The 24,313-nt window shown below is 48.6% G+C and overlaps 1 protein-coding gene across 1 annotated transcript in view; it reads left to right on the top strand.

Moving 5' to 3' along the window:
• PTPRG (protein tyrosine phosphatase receptor type G) overlaps positions 1-24,313 on the top strand; it is a 524,592-nt gene that overhangs the window by 470,099 nt on the left and 30,180 nt on the right. Inside the window, exons 13-15 of the mRNA XM_036267442.1 lie at positions 2,240-2,331; positions 14,381-14,472; positions 22,623-22,719. Coding sequence (XP_036123335.1) covers positions 2,240-2,331; positions 14,381-14,472; positions 22,623-22,719 — 281 coding nt within the window. The remainder of the gene's footprint in view (positions 1-2,239; positions 2,332-14,380; positions 14,473-22,622; positions 22,720-24,313) is intronic.

Below are 24,313 nucleotides of genomic sequence, written 5' to 3'. Positions count from 1 at the left end.
AGGCTGGGGAGCCGCCTGCCTGGGAAAGATCGCGGGCACCCGCGTCCCTCCCAAGCACTCGGCATCCACGGTCCCTTGGCCGGAACGATTCTGTTCACTGATATATTTTAGAAACGTGATAGGCATAGAATTTTTGTCCTAAAATAGAAGACTTTTGTTGTTGTTGTTTTGTGGGATGATTTTTTTCGGTTAACGTGCGACTGGGTACAGTGGGTGCTGTTTGTCTGTCATAGAACATTTTTGGGTTAATAAATACTTGAATGGTAAACATCTCAACAAGAGCAGGTTTTTCTTAGCTCTGACCCTGGCTTGTCGAAGCTCTTAGTGCATTTGTGAAGTCCATAAGCTGTGTTTTAACTCTAGTGTTACATTGTGGAAATTGGTGCAAATTCTGGGGTGGGGGATTCAAGAATAGAAAACTTTATGACTAATTTAGAAACAGAAGATGTTACCTCAGACATCGGAATCCTGCTTTCCGTCACGTGCTTTCTCAGCAGTTTTCTATGCTTTGGCATTTAGGTAAAAGCAGTTTAAACAAGTGATGAAGCCCTGGCCGGTTTGGCTCAGCAGTTAGAGCGTTGGCCTGCGGTCCTGAGAGACCCGGGTTCGGTTCCCGCTAAGGGCACGTACCTCGGTTGCAGTTTGTCCCCGGCCCTGGTTGGTTGTGCGGGTGGCAGCCACTCGATGTGTTCCTTTCACATCGATGTTTCTCTCTCTCTGTTCCTCTCTCTCCCTCCCACTCTACCTGAACAAAAAATGGAAAAATGTCCTCGGGTGAGGATAAAAAATAAATAAATAAATAAACAAGTGATGAAAACTTGTTGTATTACTTATATTACAAATTTCAGGCAACTCATAGAAAAGGGGTGTTTGTTGTTCAAGGGCAGCCCGAGACAGGTGCCGGGCGGGGCGTGCATGTGCAGAGCACCCTCGTGGCGCCCAGACCGCTTCTAGAACAGTGCCTGGTCGGCTAGAGCTTCCTTCCTCCCGCCTGGAAGGCGGCACGGCTCGGAGGAGCCACGTCACACTGCCACGTGGGAGGATGCTGGTGGCTTGCGGTCCTACTAGCCGAGCGGATCACCTGTGTGCTCGGAGGCTCCCCACTCCCACCTCTGCATTGGAGCTGTTGCTCGTTCCGGCCCCAGTCCCTCTGTGGCTTCACAGAAGCGTGGTGTGCCCAGCAGAACCGTCCCAGGATACTTTTGACGACGAGCAAAGACAAGTCGGAGAAAAGGTGCCGACGACAGTGGTTGGAGTGCAGAGAAGCCGAGCTGTGGTGGTGTCGATGGTGCGAGACACCAGAGTGGGACGGTCCCCATGGCAGCTCCAGAAGGAAGCCGCCTGCTTGGCTAAAAGACCCGGCAGTAGGGCCAGCTATTGTGAAGCCCCTCCGCCCGAACAGGGACCCTTCTCTGGTCACAATAGCCATTCACGCTGAGCAGCCTCATTAAATATTCAGCCTGTGCTTCCGGCAGCTCATTAGGGCCCGAAGAGCAGTGACGTGGATGCTGGAAGCCCAAGGCCAGCCGGCATCACAGGCAGAGGCCGAGCGAGCGGCGGGTGGCTTCTCTGTGCTCTGCTGTCCTATGATGACCAGTGTCTGCTCCCTGCTTTGCCTGAAGTACAGGTAAAAACCAAACAGGACCAAACCAAGCAGGTGACACTCGAGGGCTTGGTCCTCGTCTCCGATTCTGTCTGGCAGGGGCCTCTGATTGTCAGGGCTGGCCCCCGTGAAGCCATCTGACCCCCTTAGGGAGCTGTCTGCGGCTTTTGGGGGCCTTTGCAAAGCACCAACAATGTGGTGCTATTGTGTCCTTAGGAGGGTTCGAATTGTGGTTTTGAACTTGGTGCTGGGGGTTTTGAACAGCAAATTATTCCTCTGTAACATGTCAGACTTAGAAATGTGGGGTAAATCATAGCTGTTTGTGGGACAAGTTGACTCTGTCCGAGCCAAGGTTTCGTGTGTCTGAGTGGTTCGTTACTAAGCCTTTCACTTTTGACTATCAAGATAGGTAGAGTGTATCATAAAAAATTAATACAAAAAATAAGTATGCGTCAGCTGTTTGAGGCTCTTCCAATGGGCTGAATGTTGTCCTTTGTATCTTGCTACTTTGTTGCTCGGTGCTGTGTGGTGTTTAAAGCTGGGAAGACCTGTGAGGAGACACTGAAAAATGATGAACTCGGACCAAGCGCATTTCTTTGGTCTCACTGTCGGCATGTTTTTCTCTTTCCTGCACAGAAAATGTTTCCAGACAGCTCATTTCTATGTGGAAGATAGCAGTTCACCTCGGGTGGTCCCCAATGAAAGTATTCCTATTATCCCTATTCCAGGTAAGTGAGACACTACTCTCATTTCCAGTGGGTTAATTGTTTTTCTCTTTTGTTCTCAGCTGTGACAACCATGACAAGTTATTATTTGTGCAGCCTTGTAAAGCTTGCCCAGTTTCCGAGATCTGAGCTCGGAGCAAGTTAATGAAATCTGGGCTCCCTGACGTTCGGCGAAGTAACGAAATCCTCTTCAGGAGGCAGAAATATCTGTGACGTAATACACTGTAGGTTCCCATGCGGGGGAGGGAAGTAAGGGCAGCGAAAGGGAGAGATGTCCATGTTCGCAGTCTGCTTAGACTGAATTTCATCTTGATAGGCAGTTATGCTTAGATTTTTTAAAAATCATAATTTGCGATACGTTTTTTAATTGAGTTATCGCCTGTGATTCCTTACTCTGGAAGTAATTTATATTAGAGATGGAGGTTTTGGTTTTTAAGATGTTTGTGTGCAGGTCTAGGGATATGTTCTTGGTGCGGAATGTATTTCGTTTGTCCCCCCATAGAAAGTCAGTCACTGGGTCGGGGGAGGGGGAGGGGGTGGTGTGCCCTGTGGTAAATCTGGCCAATGCCATGGCCTAGGAGTTCACAGTCGCTCAGCTGTGATAGTCAGGAAGTGAGATTTGAATGTGGCCCCGCCGTGTTTATTTGGCGTCCCTTCCTTTTTGCCCAATTTGAACTTCTTCCTCTGGTTCCGTGATGCACTGGTGAGTACTCATCTTCAGGTGTCTTCTGTATCCATCCTCCAGACACTCAATCTTCTTCTGTAAACAGAGGTCCTGCTTCTGCATGTCACCACCTCCCACACAGCCCAGGCCCCCGCTGGTCTGTCGCCTCCAGAATACGCGTCACCACCCCGCGTACCGTGTGATGTGCTGTGTCTGTGGTGTCCCCGCCCAGGAAGGAGAGCGGCATAAAGCAAGTGGGGGCCCCCTTCGTGCCAGGAGAGCCTGGCACACCATGAGGGAGAGCGAATACGGATGTCAGGGCCTTGCTGGAGGCTCCTGCAAGGCCACAGCTGTGGGCTGAGAGGTGGGCGGGCCTCAGCACCCGAAGGGAGAGCCTCTGGAGGTGGCAGGCCGCACGCACGAGGGCCTGACCGGGAGGGAGTCCCTCTGGAGGTGGCAGGCCGCACGCACGAGGGCCTGACCGGGAGGGAGTCCCTCTGGAGGTGGCAGGCCGCACGCACGAGGGCCTGACCGGGAGGGAGTCCCTCTGGAGGTGGCAGGCCGCACGCACGAGGGCCTGACCGGGAGGGAGTCCCTCTGGAGGTGGCAGGCCGCACGCACGAGGGCCTGACCGGGAGGGAGTCCCTCTGGAGGTGGCAGGCCGCACGAGGACCCTGACCGGGAGGGAGTCCCTCTGGAGGTCGCAGGCCGCACGAGGACCCTGACCGGGAGGGAGTCCCTCTGGAGGTGGCAGGCCGCACGCACGAGGGCCCTGACCGGGAGGGAGTCCCTCTGGAGGTGGCAGGCCGCACGCACGAGGGCCCTGACTGGGAGGGAGTCCCTCTGGAGGTGGCAGGCCGCACGCACGAGGGCCCTGACCGGGAGGGAGTCCCTCTGGAGGTGGCAGGCCGCATGAGGTGCCGTGACCCTGGGCATTTACTTGGCCCTTTATCTGTCTGTGTGTGTTTCTTTTTTATTTTTTTTTACCTTCAGATAGAGTGGGAGGGAGGGACAGAGAGAGAAACATGACGTGAGAGGGACACATGAACTGGTTGCCTCCCACACAACCCCAACCAGGGCTGGGGACAAACCGCAGCCGAGGTATGTGTCCTTGGCCGGAATCAAACCCGGGACTCCTTGGTCCGTGGGCGGACGCTCTAACCGCTGAGCCAAACTGGCCAGGGCTGTCTATGTGTTTAATGTTGACTCACTAGATATTGTTGAAATTGGCCCTGTTCTCCCCCATCTCATCAGCTTCTCTCCCTGAAGCTTGTCGCCCAGAAACAAGAGGGGAGCAGAAAAGTCTCTGGTTAACTTCTTAATGGATCATTCTGTGGCCACTGATGGGACAGGTCTGTTACCTGTGTCCTTCTAACCCTGCCCTTCCTTCTTGGTGGAAGGACCTGCACTCTAGCCTTTGAGAGGGAAGCAGGCAGGAAGTGGCAGGCTTGGTTGAAGGGGCCAGGGCCGCAGTCACATGAGAACCCCCGTTCCTCTGCGTCTCCTAGGACGTGCGGGGACCTCTGGAAAGGCCTGGAGCGCGTGCTCTGAGCTGACCCCGTGGCACCCAGCTCTCGGCAGCTGTGCAGTGAAATCATCTTAAAGGGTTAAATGTGCTGTCTTTGCTTCCATTTTATTTTCCCACTGGATTAGGAGTCAGGGAGCCTAGGACTCGCCCTGCGCCCGCCGTGAAACCGTCGGTCAGCAGCATCACCTCCCTGAGCCTGAGTTGCAGGATCTGGGAAGTGCGCAGACGTGCGTGGCCTGCACTTGGGGCAGCGTCGAGAGCCCCACGGGGTGTGTGTGGGAGCACGTGGGAACCAGGCAGCACGCTGAAACGTCATCTCCGAACTTCTTCCCAGCAGCCCTGGCGAGCGAGCATTTGCGTGGTTCTCAGGCTCCCCTGGGTGTGCCCGCCGTGCCACTCTCTGTGACTCGGGCCTCACCTTCCGGGTCACCAGGGTCTTCAGAAAATGCCATCGGCCGTGCCCGCCTCGCCACACTCAGTAGGAGTCTCAGAGCAGAAAGCTTTGGAATCTTTTCTGATTCATTTCCCAGCTACCTGTGTAATGACCAAGGAAATACAACCCAAAGGCGGTTCTTATTTATTTATTTATTTATTTATTTTATCCTCACCCAAGGACATTTTTCCACTTTTTGTTCAGGCAGAGTGGGAGGGAGAGAGAGGAACAGAGAGAGAGAGAGGAACAGAGAGAGAGAGAGAAACATCGATGTGAAAGGGACACATCGAGTGGCTGCCACCCGCACAACCGACCAGGGCCGGGGACAAGCTGCAACCGAGGTACGCGCCCTTAGCGGGAACCGAACCCGGGTCTCTCAGGACCGCAGGCCGACGCTCTAACCGCTAAGCCAAACCGGCCAGGGCGAAAGGCGGTTCTCGAAGTGTGACTTTCTGCTAGTTCTTACCCTCGGGTTGTGCGTGGAGAGAAAATGTCTTCAGTTCTCCACGAGAAATCCGTGGCGCTCGGCCGTGCCTCAGCTGCATCGTGGGTGCATCCTTGACCAGCTGCCACACGTTTGTAAGAGTGACTGACGTCAGCTGTGATGCAGTGTGTGGTGGTCGGGGACGTGCCGAGTGACACCAAGAGTAAGGGGACTCTCTGTTTTCTCCTTTTTTTATAACTAGCCCAGCCCTTCTCACTGTGCAGACGCCTGGACAAACTCATTTCACCCTGAATGGGAAGGAGTTACCCTATATAATCTTTCTTTAAACAGTTTTCAACTTGATCCCAATTTCTTATTTTCTTAATCAAACCCCACAAGCCTATTAATAATTGCATTTATAAAATACTGTAGTTTATGAAGCGCTTTGACCATCTGTTATCCTCGTTACTCTAACTCTCTCCTGCAAAAGGAGCTTCGTCACAAGAAAAGCACAATTTTAATACATTTGAGAGTTTTTCCTGTGTTTAAACTCTCAATGCGAGTTCTTGTTTATGGAGGTCTCCTTGGGATGATTTTAACTGACTTACCTTAGGAATTATCTAATTGCTCCTATTTTTAAAACAATACCAAGCTCCTGTAGAATACTTATTCTGCCCTTTGGATCTCAGTTACATCTTGTCCTTCTTCAAACCCTAATAAAGGACTAGTGGCCTAGATTTATCAACTATTTTATCCCTGGAATGGCTCTTTTTGTTGTTGTTAATCCTCACCCGGGGATATTTTTTCCAGTGATTATCAGGGGGTGAGGGGCATCGATGTGTGAGAGACACATCAATTGGTTGCCCCCTGCATGCACCCCAACTGGGGCTGGGGATCGAACCAGCAACCCCTTGGTGCAAGGGCCGACACTCTAACCACTGAGCCACACTGGCCAGGGTGGGAATGCCTCATTTTTTGTAACTGATTTTTTAAAATATTTCCTGACAACTACCAGGAAACAGAACCATCGCACTGGTTAAAAATGTGTGCAACAGGGTAAGATTGAAAACTCAGGTACCAAACTGTTATCAAGTAGAGCTTCTGGGCCAGCATTATAGAATGTATAATATACTCTGTTCCTAGAACTTGTTTTACATTTAGCCTTTTTTAGAAAACATCATCACCACCATCTGATATTTACTGAGCATTTACCAACTTTGTGCTTAATGTTTATTTTCACTGTAGTCCTCTGAAGACTGGTGCAGTTGATACCCCTTTTACAGATGAAGAAACTGAGGCTCAGCGTCATTATTTAATTTGCCCAAGGTGACGGAGATACAGGCGGAGCAGGTGTGACCGTTCTGTGTGTGACTTCAGAGCACAGGGCTTAGAAACGCTGCCACCACGTCCTGGCAGCTCTCACCTCGGGTTTTGAGGCTCTTCGTTTCGATGCTGCCTCACTCAGTCGGGCATCTTCTAATTCGAAATGGGACTGTGCTCTTTATTTTCTTCTGAGCTCTTGGGTACCACTTTCACTGGCACTGACCCTGTGCTCCTGCATCAAATTCACTTGCATCTTCTTGGAGCTCATCATTCTGTTAAAGTTTCCTCCATGTCAGAGTGTCTCCCCTTACCTGTGTCCTCTAGTCGTTCCCGTTCTCTCCTCTCCTAAGGACAGGACCTGCCCCACCGCTGCTGTGCAGACAGGACTCAGTGATTCCAGTGACGCGGGAGGCTTCATACACATGCGGCCTGTTGAATAAGTTTAGACACTGAATCAGCAGCTTGCAGATGATTCTGCTGTGGTTAAAATGTATGAATAAATAGCTCTAATCTTTCAATCCCCAAGCAATAAGGAGAATCAGTACGTTATGCTGACTTTGGAAAAATCACACAAAATGGGCAAATGGTTAAGGAAAGCTTTGCCCACTTTTTGACAGTCATCCCTTGGAGACAGCCGTTGACAGGTATTGTTAAGGAATTTTAAGTCAGTCTATTTTACTCATTTTAACAAATTGAGGAGTTTAGATTCTGCAGTGTACACAGCCTTGTACGAATGAAAACATCTCCCTGGTCTCACCCACACGCATGTAAAATGTGTGGGTGCGGTCGGTCAGCCCCACAAGAGAGAACTCGTACTGCAAGAGGACTTACCCGACTTGAAGTGTTTTGAGGTTTGGTTCCAATCACTGCAGAAGTGGCATCAATTCTTTCATCACGAACACTGAACTGCAGTGGCTGCCCCTGCATGATGTTTGGGGAAGTGCCCCCCCCTCCCCCGATAAGTTGAACTGTGGCTTCTGCAGGAGAAGGAAGGGCCTTGCACGCTTTCCTTTCTCACTGACGGCTCTCAGCATCGAACCGCCCGCGGTTGCCGGTTCCCCGTGTCTGACGGGTGAGGATGGAGCATATCCAAAAGCAGGGACCCGCCCCCGGCTCCCAGCTCTCAGGTCCTGACGTGGTCACAACTCCGTCCTTCCAGGTCGCGTTGTTCTGGAATCTACACGTACGTTTAAAACTCGAGTGTTCCCAACCTGGGGATATTGTTTGGAAACAACAAACTTGAATAATATATTCGCTGCAGTTATTCGTGAAGCCTTGCGTACATATGTCGTCTATAAATTATATTCACTGTATTATATTATTCCTTTAGACTTTCCTTATATATAGTTTTTTAAAACCAAAACCTAGCTACTGAAATTAACCTACTTATAGAGGGTGTACAAAGGGCTTTTCCAAATGTTCATATTGTCAAACACAAATGTTCTAGACGCTTTTCTCTGGACGGTAGACAATCTCGCTTTCTAATGGGAGCATCGAAAGCAAACTGCTGCTGCTAACCAGCAGCTTAGAAATCCAGAAATGGTCCGGCCTTTCCAGTAGTTAGAATAGCCCTTAAGAATCTGCAGGTCACTGGCTTCAGCAGGGCACCAGCATATAAAAGGGTTTTAAACTGCATGTTTAAAATCCTTGGGATTAAACCAACCCTGTTGGCATATTTTATTTATACAAAGATTATCTCCAAAGGAGATTCATTGGTCTTTTGACTAGAATGAAGCCCTTTCTTTATTGACTTCACTGTGTCATAAATGAAAAGAGATTTCTTTTTATGGCAGGAAATAAAATGTTCCAATCTCCCCCAACACTGCTGGCGTCCTGCAAGTCTGGACAGAAATCTACTTGTGTCCTAACTCAGGAACTGAATCTCGATAACGTTCTTGTATTTCATAGTTGCTGTGTCTTCCCGAGTGGATACAGAGCATCCCTCAGCACAGGGACGGGCCTCCGCCCGGCCTTGGAGGCCGAGCAGGCGCTGAGTTCCTGAATTCCAGGTCTGCCCTGGAGGAGTGTTAACAGCAGCTGATTACAGCCCAGTCCTGGGCTTGGGGTTGAGGAGAAGGTCGGAACTGAGCAGGAGTGACTCCAGCCACATACTGTGCTGGGACTTTGTAGGTTCTTCTTGCCCACCGACAGATTTGGTTGGAATTTGGAATAGGATTAAGGGAGCCGCTAGGGGTTAAATGAACTTTACAAAGATTGGTCACACAGTGAGTGACTTAAACCCCTTGGAATCTTAACAACGATTATATCTGTACCCACACGCTGCCAGAGCAAACAAGCAGAGCTACATTTGAAACGGACCAGCCAGCCAGTCAGCCCAAACAGCTAAGCATCTTGGCAGGAAGGTAAATACTATAACTCTTGATTCACCTGGCTCATCAAGGTGACCAGACAGCCAGGTAACTGCAGCTTACCCTTAAAGCCAAAGCAATTCACTTCAGCCCTTTTTGTTGGAAAACTTCTTTAAAACGTATTCTATGGTTCTCTGCTCCTCTAACCATGTATTTTCAATGGAAGGTCTAGAGAGGCCCTGGAGGGTGGAGAGCTAGAGAGGCCCTGGAGGGTGGAGAGCTAGAGAGGCCCTGGAGGGTGGAGAGCTAGAGAGGCCCTGGAGGGTGGAGAACTAGAGAGGCCCTGGAGGGTGGAGAGCTAGAGAGGCCCTGGAGGGTGGAGAGCTAGAGAGGCCCTGGAGGGTGGAGAGCTAGCCTGGAGTCGGCTTCGGCCCCACCCTTGATAAGGACAGCAGACCCTGGCCAGCTCCTCGGTCTCGTAGCCCGCTTTCCCATCTATAAAATGGAGGTGATGATGGACCCTAGATCTTAGGGGAGTCATATATATATGTAAATCAATCAGCACCTAACAGGAAATCACAATTATTACACATTTACTTACATTATCTAGTTTCGTTTTCACAGCACTCTGAGTACGGTGCTGCCGTTACCCCATTTTAGAGAGGAGGAAGGAGCCACCCAAAGATGAAGCTGCACCACCAGGCAGTCTGGCCCTGGCTTTTGCATTCACACCATGGCCTCTGGGTGCCTGACGCCCGGGAAGTAGCCCCTCGCGCACAGAATGACAGCTACACAATTTGACTGACTCACAGGCTAAAGGGCCTGCCCCAGAGTGGAGTCCTGGGCGGGGCCCTGCAGTGCCCCCTGGGGTGGCTGTTCAGGGACAGCCTCGGCTGCTGATTTTTCCTTTCAAATACCAAACTAATAATTGCGGACAAGAAAGCTCAGTTTTTTCATTTTTGTTCATTATTCCTTAAGATGATCAGATAGCAAAGTTAGCAAGAGTAAGTAGGTTAAAAGCATAGACAAAGATCAAGTACTTTCTCTCTATTGGCTCTGAATGTGTAAGTACAAGAGACATGACCACAGATTTGGGAAACAACTTTTTTGCGTGTTCAAATACATTTTTCCTTATTTCCTGCAGTGTTGCATTTGAGGTCAATGTTATTCCACTCTTTTTTCCTCCTCAGACTCCCTCAGCCTTGGTACTTCTTCTAAGGAGGTGCCCACTGTCTTCTAATGCTCTGCTCTTGGTGTCTTCAAACCAGAGATTAATTTTGAGTCTTGTCAGAAGTGGTGCACAGGATGTTTTGTTGTGGATTGGCCAAAATAAAAGGCCTCTTACCTACAGAATTTAATTCCAACCACAAAAGGCAAAGCTCTTGGAACAAAGTATAAGTAGTAATATTTAATAGCAAGCCTACTTTTCAGGTACTGATTTGCAGCATCCTTGATTGAACACTTTATTTATTTATATTTTTTTCTTTATTGATTTTTTTTTTTTTAGTACGTGCCCCTAGTGGGAACCAAACCTGGGACTCTGGTCCGCAGGTCAACGCTCCAACTGCTGAGCCACACTGGCCAGGGCTCCTTTATTGATTTTAAAAAGAGAGGAAGTGAGAGGGAAAGACAGAAACATCGATGAGAGAGAACATCTGTTGGCGGCCCCCTGCATGCCCCCACTGGGGATCGGGCCCACAACCTGGGCATGTGTCCTGACCGGGAATCAAACTGGCGACCTCTTGGTGCAGGGACGACGCTCAACCACTGAGCCACATTGGCTGGACTCAATTGAACATTTTATAATGGGGTGATTTAGTGATTACAGTAGTGGTCTCGTTTTTGCCTAATGAAATACACATACCTTTGCTATCTGAAAATTCTGAGTAAAATGTCTGGCACATTGTTATGAAGTACCATTTCATGAGGTTAATCGCGATATTCTAATGCTCTGCTTCTCCCTGAAACGTGGAGCTCAGAACGATCCGCAGTGCATGGGGGGGGGGGGGGGCACAGGCTTCGGGTGCAGGGCACCAGGATGCAGTCTCAGCTCTGCCACTGAGGAAGTGTGTCGCTTGGAACAAGTCCCCTTGGTCTCCTTGTTTGTGGTGTGAGGATAGCAATGCTTCCTCTGTTAGTCCTCATAAAGGTAAATATATGAAAAGGCATGTAGCACAGTCCCTGTCAACCAGTGAGCTTAGTAAATGGTGGCTGTCTTTTTTTAGACCGACTGTCATGAGACCATCTTTCATGGACTGTAACAATCCCCCCTCTGGCCGTAGGTAGTGAGAACATCGTCACCTGGATTCGAGCTTGGCTCTTTTTCTTTGTTTCTCCCCCATCACCATCAATCAGGGACATGTGTTCTCACCTGAGTCATCAGATCCATCCCTTTGATGGCACCTGACATCTTCCTCATGTGATTTCACGCGGTCCCATGTTCATGTCCTCATGTTCCTCCCTCTTGATGCACAGGTTGCCTCTGGGCAGAGACGGCCTCACTGCCATCTGGCTGCGTCCTAGGGGTTCAGTCAGTGCCTCATCAGGGGGTTACCCGTTCACTCTACCCCACATAGTACCGTTCTCCGAGCCAGAATACTCCTGACCTTGAGTCGGCGGCCAGCTTTTTGCAGCCATACACCAGCCTTCAGTTAACCTTTCTGAGCTGTTTCTCAACTCTAAGATGAGTATGAAAATCATACATGTTAATGCATGTGTTACATAAAAGGGCACAGAAGGTGCCTGGTCCGTGGTTACGCTGCTAATATTCTCTGCATTTATTAATGAAACTCAGATGTTGAGGTGAAAATAATATCTTACAGATGGATATCTTCTTGTAACACAGGGTTTATCCAGATGAAAATTGAGCAGCTCAGGTCTGTGATGATGTCCTAATTGCTTGGCCTTCTGCTAGATACAGCAATTTTATAATTATCTGGCTCATGATGAAAGAAATTTAATAGAAAAACTGTATAAGAGGAAAACTATTAGAACTTCTAATTAGTCACAGCCTTATATTCATCTTAATATTGAGAAAAAAGATTTATGACTCCTTAGTTTCATTTATCTTAATTAAAAGACAAATAATATGTTATCTGGGTAGCTGATGGTGGTCAGTACAGTGTGCACATGCAGGGTGTGTGTGTGTGTGTGTGTGTGTGTGTGTAACTGGCTGTCTGCTACTTTAATGGCGTTACTGGTGGTGCCTGGAAATCCAGAGGGCTCTGGTTTGACATCCTTGGATGAAGAAGCAAATCGGAAAGACTAGGGAGTGTGTCCCGCCATGGCTAACATGCTGCGCTCTGCTGTATTTCTGCTGCATGTAGCCGTGGGGGTGGCAGGCAGGCTGGTTTCTGGGCATGCATGGCATTAGCTTGGATATTACAATTGAACACTTTGCAGGAAAAAAATAATAAGTTGTTAACGTGGAAGCATGTTTTTAATGACTTGACATGGGCTGTGACCTTTAAAACACTGTAGCTTGTACCTTGCAGAGTAAAATAGCTGTAAAGTCGACATGTTTTTTCTTATTTTGAACTAGAGTCCACGTGCTCAATCATGGCACCATACCTTTATCAGGAATCCAATTCTAAACTGTCATTATGGAATAAATGCTGTCCTCAACCTGCACACTGTTAACGGTGACACTGTGCCCTTGGAAACAGGATTACGTCTTTCATTTAAAAATGAATAGGAGAGAAATGCTGCAGTTTGTATCCCGGAGTGTTTATGGGGGTAGTCGTGTCCTGTCCGACTTATTGTACCTCTTGTCTGAAGATGAGTTTATTCTTGGGTTAATCTTTTAGAAACTCTCCAATTTTGTGCGTAGTTACCCCCTTTTCAACCTAAGATCATTTCTTTGCCATTTGATCATTATTTTAGAATTTGTGGACTTCTGAACATTTTAAGTGAACTGATCAGATAATTTTGGAAAATTTGTTTTCATCTGTGCATTCTGCTAAATATTCCAGGGAAACATCTTGGCTCTGCTGAATTGGTTAATGCTGGTTACATCATTACGAGCTATCGATTTCTTGGGCGTGCAAAATGATTGCATATTCATGAACATCTTCAATCCAGAAATATTTGTAAATAACTTGGCAATTTTTTTATAAGGTGGACTATTAAAATGATTAGGTCTTTAATTGTTTGCACAGAAAGAATGTGTGCTTACAGAGCACCAGCTATTTGATAAGTAACATTTCTGTGCTAAGCAATTTGGATTATGAACATACAAATCACCTTCCTTAAACGAAATAAGAGAGATGCTATTTTCCGCTTAAGAATGATTCAAGTTTGAAAATGTCAATAGATGCAAAGAGCCACCCTAGAGCTTTGCTCTCTCGAAAGAAAGTGGAGAAGGAATGACATAATCAATGTTAACTGTCACCAGATGAAGAGAAATCAGATTGTCAGGCCTGGATCTATAACATTCTTGCCAAAGTAGGACCTCATTTACACTTACAGATCTTCATACCCTTTGCTAAGAAAAGCATCTGTGGCAGTTTAGATGTTTGTGCGTTTGCCAAAGATCTTTCACTCTGAATAAAGTAAATGTCATGTCTGTTGTTTATCTCAAATTCAGTGGAGTATTTTTTTAAAGGAAATATTTGTGGGGGAGGGGAGGGGTTGGGGAGCCCCAGGCAGTGGGGCGGGGCAGTTTGAAGGCAGTACAGGAGCATCAGATAGGATCTGGATAAAGCGGAGTAAAGCATCCCTGGGGCTCATGGACTGAGAACGTCCTCGTGAAGTGACAGCCCTGTAATAATTGGAACGTGGAGTCTTCCTGACTCTATACCTAGTCTGTCAACACCAAAAAATCCAGTCAAGTCAGCCAAAGTGATTATTTGGCATCACGCAGACACAGCTGTCTTGAGCTAAAATTTTGAACACTTAAACATAGATGGCGTTGCACCCGAAGGCAGCCTGTACCACGGCGTGTATCTGGAATTGTAATGATCGCTTAGGCTTCAGGGATCAGGATATAGAACTTGATTGCTCCAACTTCAAACTGGGCCCCATTGAATAGCAATTAAAAAAAAATCTAGGTACCCTTGATAAGATCAGACTTTTAGTTAAGAGTATGATGTGGTAATTTAACTATGTAAATTGCCTTGACTATAGAAACAGAGGTACTTTTGTATGATGTATCTTTCTTAGAAACCATATTTAACCGAGCTCATAAGCATTCAAAGTCATGAAATCCTCATGTAAAATAAATCCTGGTGCTTGTCTCGAGGACATCTATCTCAGGTGATACAGTTACATCTTTGCTTCCGGAAATCAGACATGTGTCTCCTGTGACCCCTTATCAGTGTGTCCGTTCAGTGGCGTAGACGCTGTGACTCTGAATGTCCTTTTGTTCCCCCAGATGACATGGAGGCCATCCCCGTCAAGCAGTTTCTGAAACACATCGGGGAGCTCTATTCTAACAACCAGCATGGCTTCTCTGAGGATTTCGAGGTAGGTTTCAAAATGCAATTTCCAGAGACTTAACTCTTGTCTTACAGGGATTTTTGCAAACTTGAAATGAACTTCCAGCATAACAATGAGGAAAGCAGATATTTTTCTTTGCCTTTTCCCTTGACACGTACGATTTTAACAGCATTCTTCTCCAGGGGACAGTCAGGTGGCGCACATCCTGATCGTGCACGTCTGAAAGAGCAGGCTCAGGGGAGAGGCAGGCGGCTGGGTCTTCGCTGTCGTTCTCCCTGGGCGGAGGCCGTAGGAGGACAGGGCTCCTGCCCCGCGTGTCCTGGGCACAGCTGTGGCGGAGACGGCAGACCCCTGGTCTGGGGAGCGTGATGCTGACTCCGCCCGTCGTGAGCTCGGTCTCCTTGGGCCAGTCGCTTCATCCCGATCCCCGTGTTCTCATTTCCGAAGTGGCGCCAATATCACCTACGTCCTAAAGTTGTTGGAAGGAAGGAATGATTGGGGTCACGGCGGAGCCCGTGCAAAGGTTGATTGTCGTCGTCGCGACTGTTAATCCTTGGCGAGGAGGCAGGCGAGCACAGCCTTCTGGTCGGAAGGGCTGGTGTGTAGGAAACAAGGTGGAGAGCAGCAGCCTGCCAGCCGGGTCCCTGCCAGCTCAGCGGTGACAGGGTGTCGATGAGGAGCTATTAAACAGACTGCCCTTTTCTGCACGGAGGCGCCGCACCAGGCACATCCCTGGCAGCGGGAGCGGTGCCGAGGAGGCCAAGTTTTCATGGCAGCTCAGCTGTCTTCTGGCTTTCTGGGTACGTCGGTTCCTTCCTCTGTCTCGTTTCTACTTGGAAATGGAAACGACGACGATGATGCTAACCTGCCCACCTCTTTGCACAACGTGGGTTGTGAGGCTCAAGTGAAGTGACGGCAGGAAGCACTTCGAGCTTCTCTGGAGCCATCGCGCTGGGAGGTGCGGCTCTTTGCATGGAGGAGGAGTGGACCAAAAGCCCCTGTCTCTGCAACTTCAGTCCCCAAAGGCCACCACAAAGGCAGTTATATTGACAACTCGCTTTAACAAAGCCTCTCTCTTGGGTTTTTGTTTGGTTTGGTTTTTGAACAGAATGGAAGCAAAGGTGGTAGAGCGAAGGGACCCACTGGTTTACCCTGCACAGTCACATGTGTGATGGGACAGATGAACACATGCCAAGTATGCAGCGTGCCTAATGCTTACCAAGAAAGGTGCCCGTGCAGCCGCGGAGACATGATTTAAAGTCACACATTCTGCATGCATGAGGGCTGCGCAGTGCTAACGTGGTTCAGTTCAGGCACTGCTGGCGGATGACTGAGCAAGAATACTGCGGCATTAAACAATGTTGATGGTGTTCAGGACAAACATCTATCCTCCGGAGAACAGAATTTGATCAGGGTGATCAAATGCAACTTCAGTTTCTCAATTATTTATGATTTGAGACCCCAGTGCTATTCATCACAGCTGGTTTCGACCCCATTTAATTATTCAAAATAATCAGCTACACCCCTGTAAACTTGATTGGACTTAAAATGGGCTTTGCTTCACCAAAATCATGCTTGTTATCCAATCCTGGGCATCTGCACCCTATTTCTATCCTAAAATAATACTCTGGCCAGAAGCTGTTGTAGCCTGTATTGAACTTGAGAGCTTAAATCTTATTAGCGGGTGGTTGGGGAGGGAAGAGGGGAGGGAGGTGGTGTTATATTGGTGTCATTGCACAATCTGTCTGGTTTGAAAGGGTGGAAGTAGGAGCTGTTCAGAGTAGGAAGAATGTCCTTCCGTCTGCAAAGAACAGTATGGCAGCAGCATGAAGGGGGATGAGACACAGTATCGGAGCTCACTGATACCCTATCAGCCTCTAATTTAGGGAAAATGCAAAGTATTTAAAAACAGTAACATTATTGCTTTTGGGTGGCTCTGCTAAAAAGGAAAACTGGTAATAGGCTATATAAAAAGTATTAAGGCTGTTTTATAAACAGGAAATAGTAACAGGGCTATAAAAGGGAGTTCAGGAAAAGAGATCTTGTGTGATTTTAAAAATCACAAGACAAAACCCTCACTATGGGGAGAAAGTTGTAACCCCCCCGCCCCCCACGCCAGAGTCCAGATCTCTTCGCGTGGGATGTTGATGGTCAGCAGGTGCTTGGCTCCGCAGGACCACCCAGGAGGGGTGCTGGTTTATTGTCCCCATTCTACAGATGAGGAAACTCGACCCGAGAGAAAACAAAGGCTTTGGATGGCTCCATTTTGAAATGACAGAAGGAGGTGTTAAGACAGGGCTTTCCGAAGTGAACCCACATTTAACCTTGGTGCCCTCAGGCTTGCATGAGAACCAAGACCACCAGTGATCACCTGAGCTGAGCGTGCACGGACAGGCCAGCACTGGCCATGGCGGTGGAAAGCAGGGGAGGGGATGCAGCCAAAACCGAGGCACCCCCGCCAAGAACACGGGGAGCACATCATGTGACCTTTTGGTCTTGAGCCTTCCCAAAGCTCTGAGAATCTGACTTATAAACATCTTATGTAACAGCTCAGTAAAGCCCTAACAGTAATTAAAGAACTAATCTTCAGATTATAGAAAAATACCACTTAACAGTGGATATTGGGCCATTAGAAGGAAATAAAGCAACTCATCTAACAGTTATGAGTACCTGATATTCTCTGCCGTAATATAAAGCACAAGACAGACCAACCCTGCCCTCAAGTTCCGCCTGCTGGGGCGGAGGCCGGAGTGTCCACCAGCGACGTGGACAGAGGGCACAGCGAAGTGAGTGCCGACACAGACACCGCGTCCTGGCGAGTGCGGAGAAGGGCCGCTATGAATTGTGATTGAGTCTTTCCCCAAGTGTCCTGTTTGCTCCGTCTTGTTTAAAACTCACGGGTGGAAGTGAAAACAAACTGTGGTGACTGGCTGCTTTGTTCTCATGTCATTGCTGCTTGGAGGAGGGAGAAGACGGGCCCACTGGTATTTTGGTGATGCTGAAAGTGAGCTTTTTGTCCTTGTCAGATAAATTTTGGAGACTGTTAAAAGCTGGCGACATTGTTCTGCTAGCAGATTTTGCAGTCACTGGAAATAACATCAATCATTGTCTCAGGATGGCGTTCAATGACTCTGTTCCCTTGGCTACCTGAGCTGACTTCAACCTCAATCTTCCCCAGCCTCCAACATCATAATCCAGGAGGCTTCCAGAGGCACAGCGCCAGCACAGCTCAGAAAGGCGAGCTCGAGGCTCGGGGGTCGACAGAATTAACAGGCAGGGGTCGGGAGCATCACAGGTGTAAAGACCAAGTGCAGAGATGGGGCTGGACAGCCAATACCCCTTGACAAGGTCCTTGGGGGCATTGCCTCCATTCCAATTACCTCCAGCTGAGCTAAATGGGGGCCAGTTGCTCATCTATCAAGAGAACAAAGCTGTGTCCACCTGAGCCCATGCGCCAGGGGACCAGTGGCCACAGTTGCTTCGTATAAGATGCAGAGTCTGTGTTGCCCGTGCCCCTTCACGGAAACAGAGGTGTGATGCTGCATGCAGATGGCCACCTGCAAGGTGGCAGGAAATGACCCTGTGCAGTTTCCTGAGCCTCCGTGACAAAATGCCAGTTTGGATCTTAAATGTCTTGCAGAAAGACATTTTTAAACCCTTATGAATAAAATCATGGTTGATTAAGTTGAGGTTTTTATGAAGAGGGAGACGAAAGTGGGTTGACCAAATTCCTCAATTGCATAGAAAAGATCACTTCATTTTATAGACTTTCTATAGGGTAATAGGCACTGTGGTGACACTCCCATGTGGACCGGCTTTCGGGGGCGGTAGGGCGATGGTTTTCCATAAAGACATCTGGATTGGGGGGCAGGCATTCAGAGCTAGGTAAATAGCAGGGGAGCAAAATGCAGAAAATGGTGTCTTTGCAAAGGGCACAGTTAAAACTGTCCAGGACTGGGAAGGGGGTTGGTGGAAGATAGGATGGGAACCTGAAAGGCTGGCTAGGAATTTGGAATCTATCCCAAGGTTTCTGAGAAAGAGGAGAAGAGTATCAGAGCAGTGTTTGAAGAAGCTCGGCCTGGCAGCGGTTTGCAGCCTGCCGGGGCCCAGGCGGGAGATGCAGCAGTTTGCAGGCTGCCCGGGCCCAGGCGGGAGATGCAGCAGTTTGCAGGCTGCCCGGGCCCAGGCGGGAGATGCAGCAGTTTGCAGCCTGCCCGGGCCCAGGCGGGAGATGCAGCAGTTTGCAGGCTGCCCGGGCCCAGGCGGGAGATGCAGCGGTTTGCAGGCTGCCCGGCCCAGGCAGGGGATGCAGCGGTTTGCAGCCTGCCGGGGCCCAGGTGGGAGATGCAGCGGTTTGCAGCCTGCCGGGGCCCAGGCGGGAGATGCAGCGGTTTGCAGCCTGCCGGGGCCCAGGCGGGAGATGCAGCGGTTTGCAGCCTGCCCGGGCCCAGGCGGGAGATGCAGCAGTTTGCAGGCTGCCGGGGCCCAGGCGGGAGATGCAGCAGTTTGCAGTCTGCCCGGGCCCAGGCGGGAGATGCAGCAGTTTGCAGGCTGCCCGGGCCCAGGCGGGGAGATGCAGCAGTTTGCAGCCTGCCCGGGCCCAAGGCGGGAGATGCAGCAGTTTGCAGGCTGCCCGGGCCCAGGCAGGGAGATGCAGCAGTTTGCAGGCTGCCCGGGCCCAGGCGGGGAGATGCAGCAGTTTGCAGGCTGCCCGGGCCCAGGCGGGAGATGCAGCAGTTTGCAGGCTGCCCGGGCCCAGGCGGGAGATGCAGCAGTTTGCAGCCTGCCGGGGCCCAGGCGAGAGATGCAGCAGTTTGCAGGCTGCCCGGGCCCAGGCGGGGAGATGCAGCAGTTTGCAGGCTGCCCGGGCCCAGGCGGGGAGATGCAGCAGTTTGCAGCCTGCCCGGGCCCAGGCGGGAGATGCAGCAGTTTGCAGGCTGCCCGGGCCCAGGCGGGGCGATGCAGCAGTTTGCAGGCTGCCCGGGCCCAGGCGGGGAGATGCAGCAGTTTGCAGCCTGCCCGGGCCCAGGCGGGAGATGCAGCAGTTTGCAGGCTGCCCGGGCCCAGGCGGGGAGATGCAGCAGTTTGCAGCCTGCCCGGCCCAGGCGGGAGATGCAGCAGTTTGCAGGCTGCCCGGGCCCAGGCGGGAGATGCAGCTGCCAGCATCTGCTGATTCAGGCTCTGGGAATACGGCATGTTCTCCGTCTGACACTTGGTTACCAGGTCCAAGATATTTTCTTCTCGGCTTGCTTGTGAAGCTGAGTAATCCGAAAGATTTCTAGGTTCATTTTGTTTGATAACTTGTCAAATGGAGCCACAGAACGGCAGGACAGTGCGTCTCCAGGCGCCCTTGCGGTAGTCTCTGCACGTCGACTCTGGGCGGAAGGTGATCTGGCCTGTTTCATCTCCCAAGAGTCTTGAGGATACTACTCTTAGTGGTTTTGTTTGTTTGTAGAGTTTTACTGTATTTTAAATTTGTTCAGTTAGCTGTCTTCTGTGGCCGTGTGCCTCCTGATACTAAGAATGTCCATTTTGAGAATCCCAGCTTTGTTAGAGAGACAGTAAAATACAAATAAGCTTAAATCTTAAGCTATTTGTCAGAGTGCTAAACAGGTAACTTGACTGTGCACACCGCAGCGGCCACCGTCACTTCGAAGGCTTTAACACCTATTAAACCACATTGACTTTGAAATGCCAGTTCTGAGGGAGAGAAGCCACTCCGGGCTCAGATGACATTATCAGCATGTGAGCCAGGCAGTCCTGCAGGGAGTCACCGGTGACATTCCATCAGCAAGCCACAGTCGGAGGGCCGCAGGCAGACCCCTTGGTTTCTAATAAAATCAGATTCAACTTTATTTATGACTATTCCCTGTTTTCTGCCATTCGCATAATTGGAAAAGTGAAATAGAGGCTAGGGACCGGACCAAGGGTTTTAGACAACAAAGTGTCCCATCGGCCACATTGAATGACGGCTTTAAACTGCACACAGCTGCTCCCAAGCAGTCTTGGTCAGTTGTATGACATATTATAATAGAGGCTCAAGCGCAGTTCAGAGCGAGGGTGGTCAGATGACCACAGAATTGCAAACTAGATGCTGGAATCTCAGCACAAGATACTTCAGTAACTCAGTCCTGAAGTGGTACATGCCAAGGCTACATGTGATCTTCAGAACCCGGAATGAGGGATGTCAACTGATTTCAGGGATTTGTACATAGATTGAATTAATGTGTTCCGGAACATAAATCCATTTTCAAAGGGTTTCTGCCCGGGTACCATTCAAAGGGGTACCCGAGGCTCTGAAGGCGAGTGTGGAAGGGCGGGTCCCCAGTGCTCCGGCATGGCTAGCATTGCTTGTGTTCGGGATCTCAGGCTCATTGCTTGGTGCCCAGCACTTGATCTCATTGGAGGGAAAGAGCCAAAGGCGGCCTTAGGCCCCTTTATACCAGCATTTTCCAAACCATAGGTGGTAAACCATTAGAATAGAAAATACCAGAGTTGATCACATTTTGTAAGAGTAAGAAAAAGGTAAGAATTGTCATGAAACACACACTTTCCCCAGAGATGTGTATTGAATGAATGCCTGTGGGCCTTTTCTTTCTTCTTTTTTAATGGACAACTGAGAAGGCCTGCAATTATGAAAAATTCAATCTACGCATCCAAGAACCAGGAGCCCATGAATGTGTTTTTTTGTTTTTTTTTTACTAGATAGCACCCCTTTGTTTTTATACCTGAGATGCTTTGATTAAACTGAGTTCCTCCTTGGAGTGGAGAGAGGACTCCTCACTGGGAAGTCGTCTTTGAATGTGAAAGACGGCCGGTTCCTTGTGTTCATTATGCCTGATGTAGCGCTGTGGAAAACAGTCATAATTGCTCTGTATCTCTGAAAAAGTCTGCATGCTCCTGAACTCTGTTACATCTGCTACGTGTAAACTTTTCTCCTGATTATTTTTGTCACTTGTTCCTGCTCTGTGGAGCAGCTGTGCGCTGCTAATGACCTCCCTTATTAGTTAGCTCCAGTACTTTCTTGGGTTTGAAACATGCAGTGTAGAAAAATTTGACTTTTCAGCAACCTTGTTTAAGACTAATGGATGATGTTTGTATCCATGGTAAAGGTAGCCAATGAGAATTGCTTCTTCTGCTATTTTTCTAAAGAAGGGTAATTTAAATAAAATTAGAGTTCACAAATAATTCATCAAAGACATCTATTTGAGCCAGGTACGACAATCGATTGGGCTACATATTAGTGTCATTTCAGGACTGAGTCTTTAGAGTCGATTTGCAATCTGATGGTTATAAAAGGGGGCTGTATAGCCCGGCTGGGTAGCTCAGTTGGTTAGAGCATTGTCCCAATACCCTCAGGTAATGAGTGTGATCCCTTTTCAGGGCACATATAAGAAGCAACCAATAAATGCATAAAGAAGTGGAACAACAAATCAATGTTTCTCAAATCAATAAATAAAAATGTTTGTAAAAACAAGGCTATATAACTGATCAGCATATTGCAACTCATGGTGGAGATTATATGCCTGCCTAGAAAAGTCTGGCTCATCTGTAGGATTCATGAATGATCTCTGCAGCCTTCCTCTGTGCTGAGATCTAGTTTCTTCAGGCCTCTTTTTAAATGTGTTTTTATTGATTTTTTAGAGAAAGAGGAAGGGAGAGGGAGAGATAGAAACATCCGTGTGTGAGAGAAACATCCATCGGCTGCCTCCTGCACGCCCCCTACTGGGGATCGAGCCCACAACCCAGGCATGTGCCCTGACTGGGGATTGAACTGGGACCTCTCTGTCCATGGGACAACGCTCAATCCACTGAGCGACAGTGGCTGGGCACCTCTTTTCTGTTAATCATGTTTGACTGTCATTATCTTTTTGCATGTTTTCCTAACCCATTAGACTGTGACATATCTAAAAAAGAGGTACTGTTCTGTAATCCCCATGCCTAGGTCCAGATCTGTAATAAAGTAGATGGTTGATGAATTAGTAAAGAATGAAATCCCTTCATCTTGCTCCTGCCCTTCCTACGTTTGCTATGAGTGTGTCATGGTAATTACTTCTGAAGCTGAGTTTGGGGAAGTAACAGTGGTAGTGGCCAGGGAGTGAGCGAATCCTTGATGCTTGTTGTTCAACATCTCGAGTGTGTCGGAAGTCTCTGAAATAGTGTGTTTTCTTCTCTAGGAAGTCCAGCGCTGTACGGCTGACATGAACATCACCGCAGAACATTCCAATCATCCAGATAACAAGCACAAAAACAGATACATCAACATTTTAGCATGTGAGTAATAAACCTGAAGCTGTCTTCAACTGTGAGGAAATTAACTCTTCGTGCTGGGGTATACGCTGAAAGCCAAGCAGTCGGATCACAGTGCCAGCAGAGCACTCCCCTGCAGGTCGCCTGGCACTGGCCTGTCCTCCACAGTGCACAGGAAGAAATGGGGACGTTTTCTGCCCCCTTAGTCTTCATTAAGTTGTTGGGTCTCTTTCATTAAGCTTAATAATAAGATGACTGAAAGAAAATGTTCTGAGTTTCACTGTTTTCACATGATATGATTCCATACCCAATGCTGGGAACCAACATTTTAATGTCAGATGGCTATCTTGACATTTATTTTTAACCAGTGAGAGCCAAGTCTTTTAATACAAATAGAAATTCTAAAGTTGAATCAAGGCTTGGTGGTTAAGCATCAACCTGTGCACCTAGAGGTCATCGGTTCGATTCCCGGTCAGGGCACATGCCCAGGTGGTGGACCAAATCCCCAGTAAGGAGTGTGCAGGAGGCGGCCAGTCGATGTTCTCTCTCATCAGTGTTTCTCTCTCTCCCTCCCTCTCCCTTCCTCTCTCTCTAAAATCAATAAAGAAAAATATTTAAGCCCTGGTTGGTTTGGCTCAGCAGTTAGAGCGTCGGCCTGCAGACCAGAGAGTCCCAGGTTCGGTTCCTGCTAAGGTCATGACCTGCTAAGGTCATGTACCTCAGTTGCAGTTTGTCCCCGGCCCTGGTTGGGGTCATGAAGGTGGCAACCACTTGAAGTGTCTCTTTCATGCTGATGTTTCTCTCTCTCTCTCTCCTCCTCTCTTCCTCCTGTTCTATTTGAAGATAAATGCAAAAATGTCCTCAGGTAAGGATTAAAAAAGCTAAAAAAAAAAAAAAAAAATTGTTAAATAATAAAGTTGAATCAAATAAGCTGAATTTCAAAGCCATCTTTCTAAGACTAGGTAATTGGACTCCACCTGAAGTGATGAACCTCCAGTTCTGTGGCCCACCTGCTTAGTCCTATTCAAGTTATTTCCAGGGCCAAGAGCGTCCTGGAGAGTCCGCACTCAAAGCAGTAACTGTCATTCTCACGGAGCCTCGGGGAGCACCCTGGGAGCAAGGCCGCTGTGGCGGGACAGCCGCCTCTCAGAGGCCGGTGCTGGCTGAGCGGCAGGTGAAGGTGCTTTGACACCACGGGCAGGGGCACAGCCGTTCATGGTCACCATACATGATGGGGAGGAGCACGGTGCATAGAATTTTGTGTAACAGTGCATTTAAGTCGGACCTCTTAAATTTGAACACTACTGTATATAGTCTTTAATGATACTTGTGTGAGATATAATTCACATGTAAATTCACTTAAAGCTACTTTACATTTCATTGCTTTTTCGAATAGTCAGAGTTGTACAACCATCACCACTATCTAGTTACAGAACATTCTTAGCACCCCAACAAGAAACCCCCATTACCCAGTCATTTCCAATGCATCCCTTTACCCCAAACTCCCTAGAAACCACTTACCTACTTTCTGTCACTCTAGATTTGCCTATTTTGATATGTTATATAAATGAAATCATATAATATGTGGCCTTTTGTGTCTGGCAGCTTCTACTTAGCA

This window comes from Molossus molossus, unplaced genomic scaffold, assembly GCF_014108415.1.
Source record: "Molossus molossus isolate mMolMol1 unplaced genomic scaffold, mMolMol1.p scaffold_m16_p_18, whole genome shotgun sequence".
NCBI lineage: Eukaryota > Metazoa > Chordata > Mammalia > Chiroptera > Molossidae > Molossus > Molossus molossus.
The sequence above is the reverse complement of the archived record's forward strand: the minus strand, read 5'-3'. Positions and strand labels throughout refer to the sequence as shown.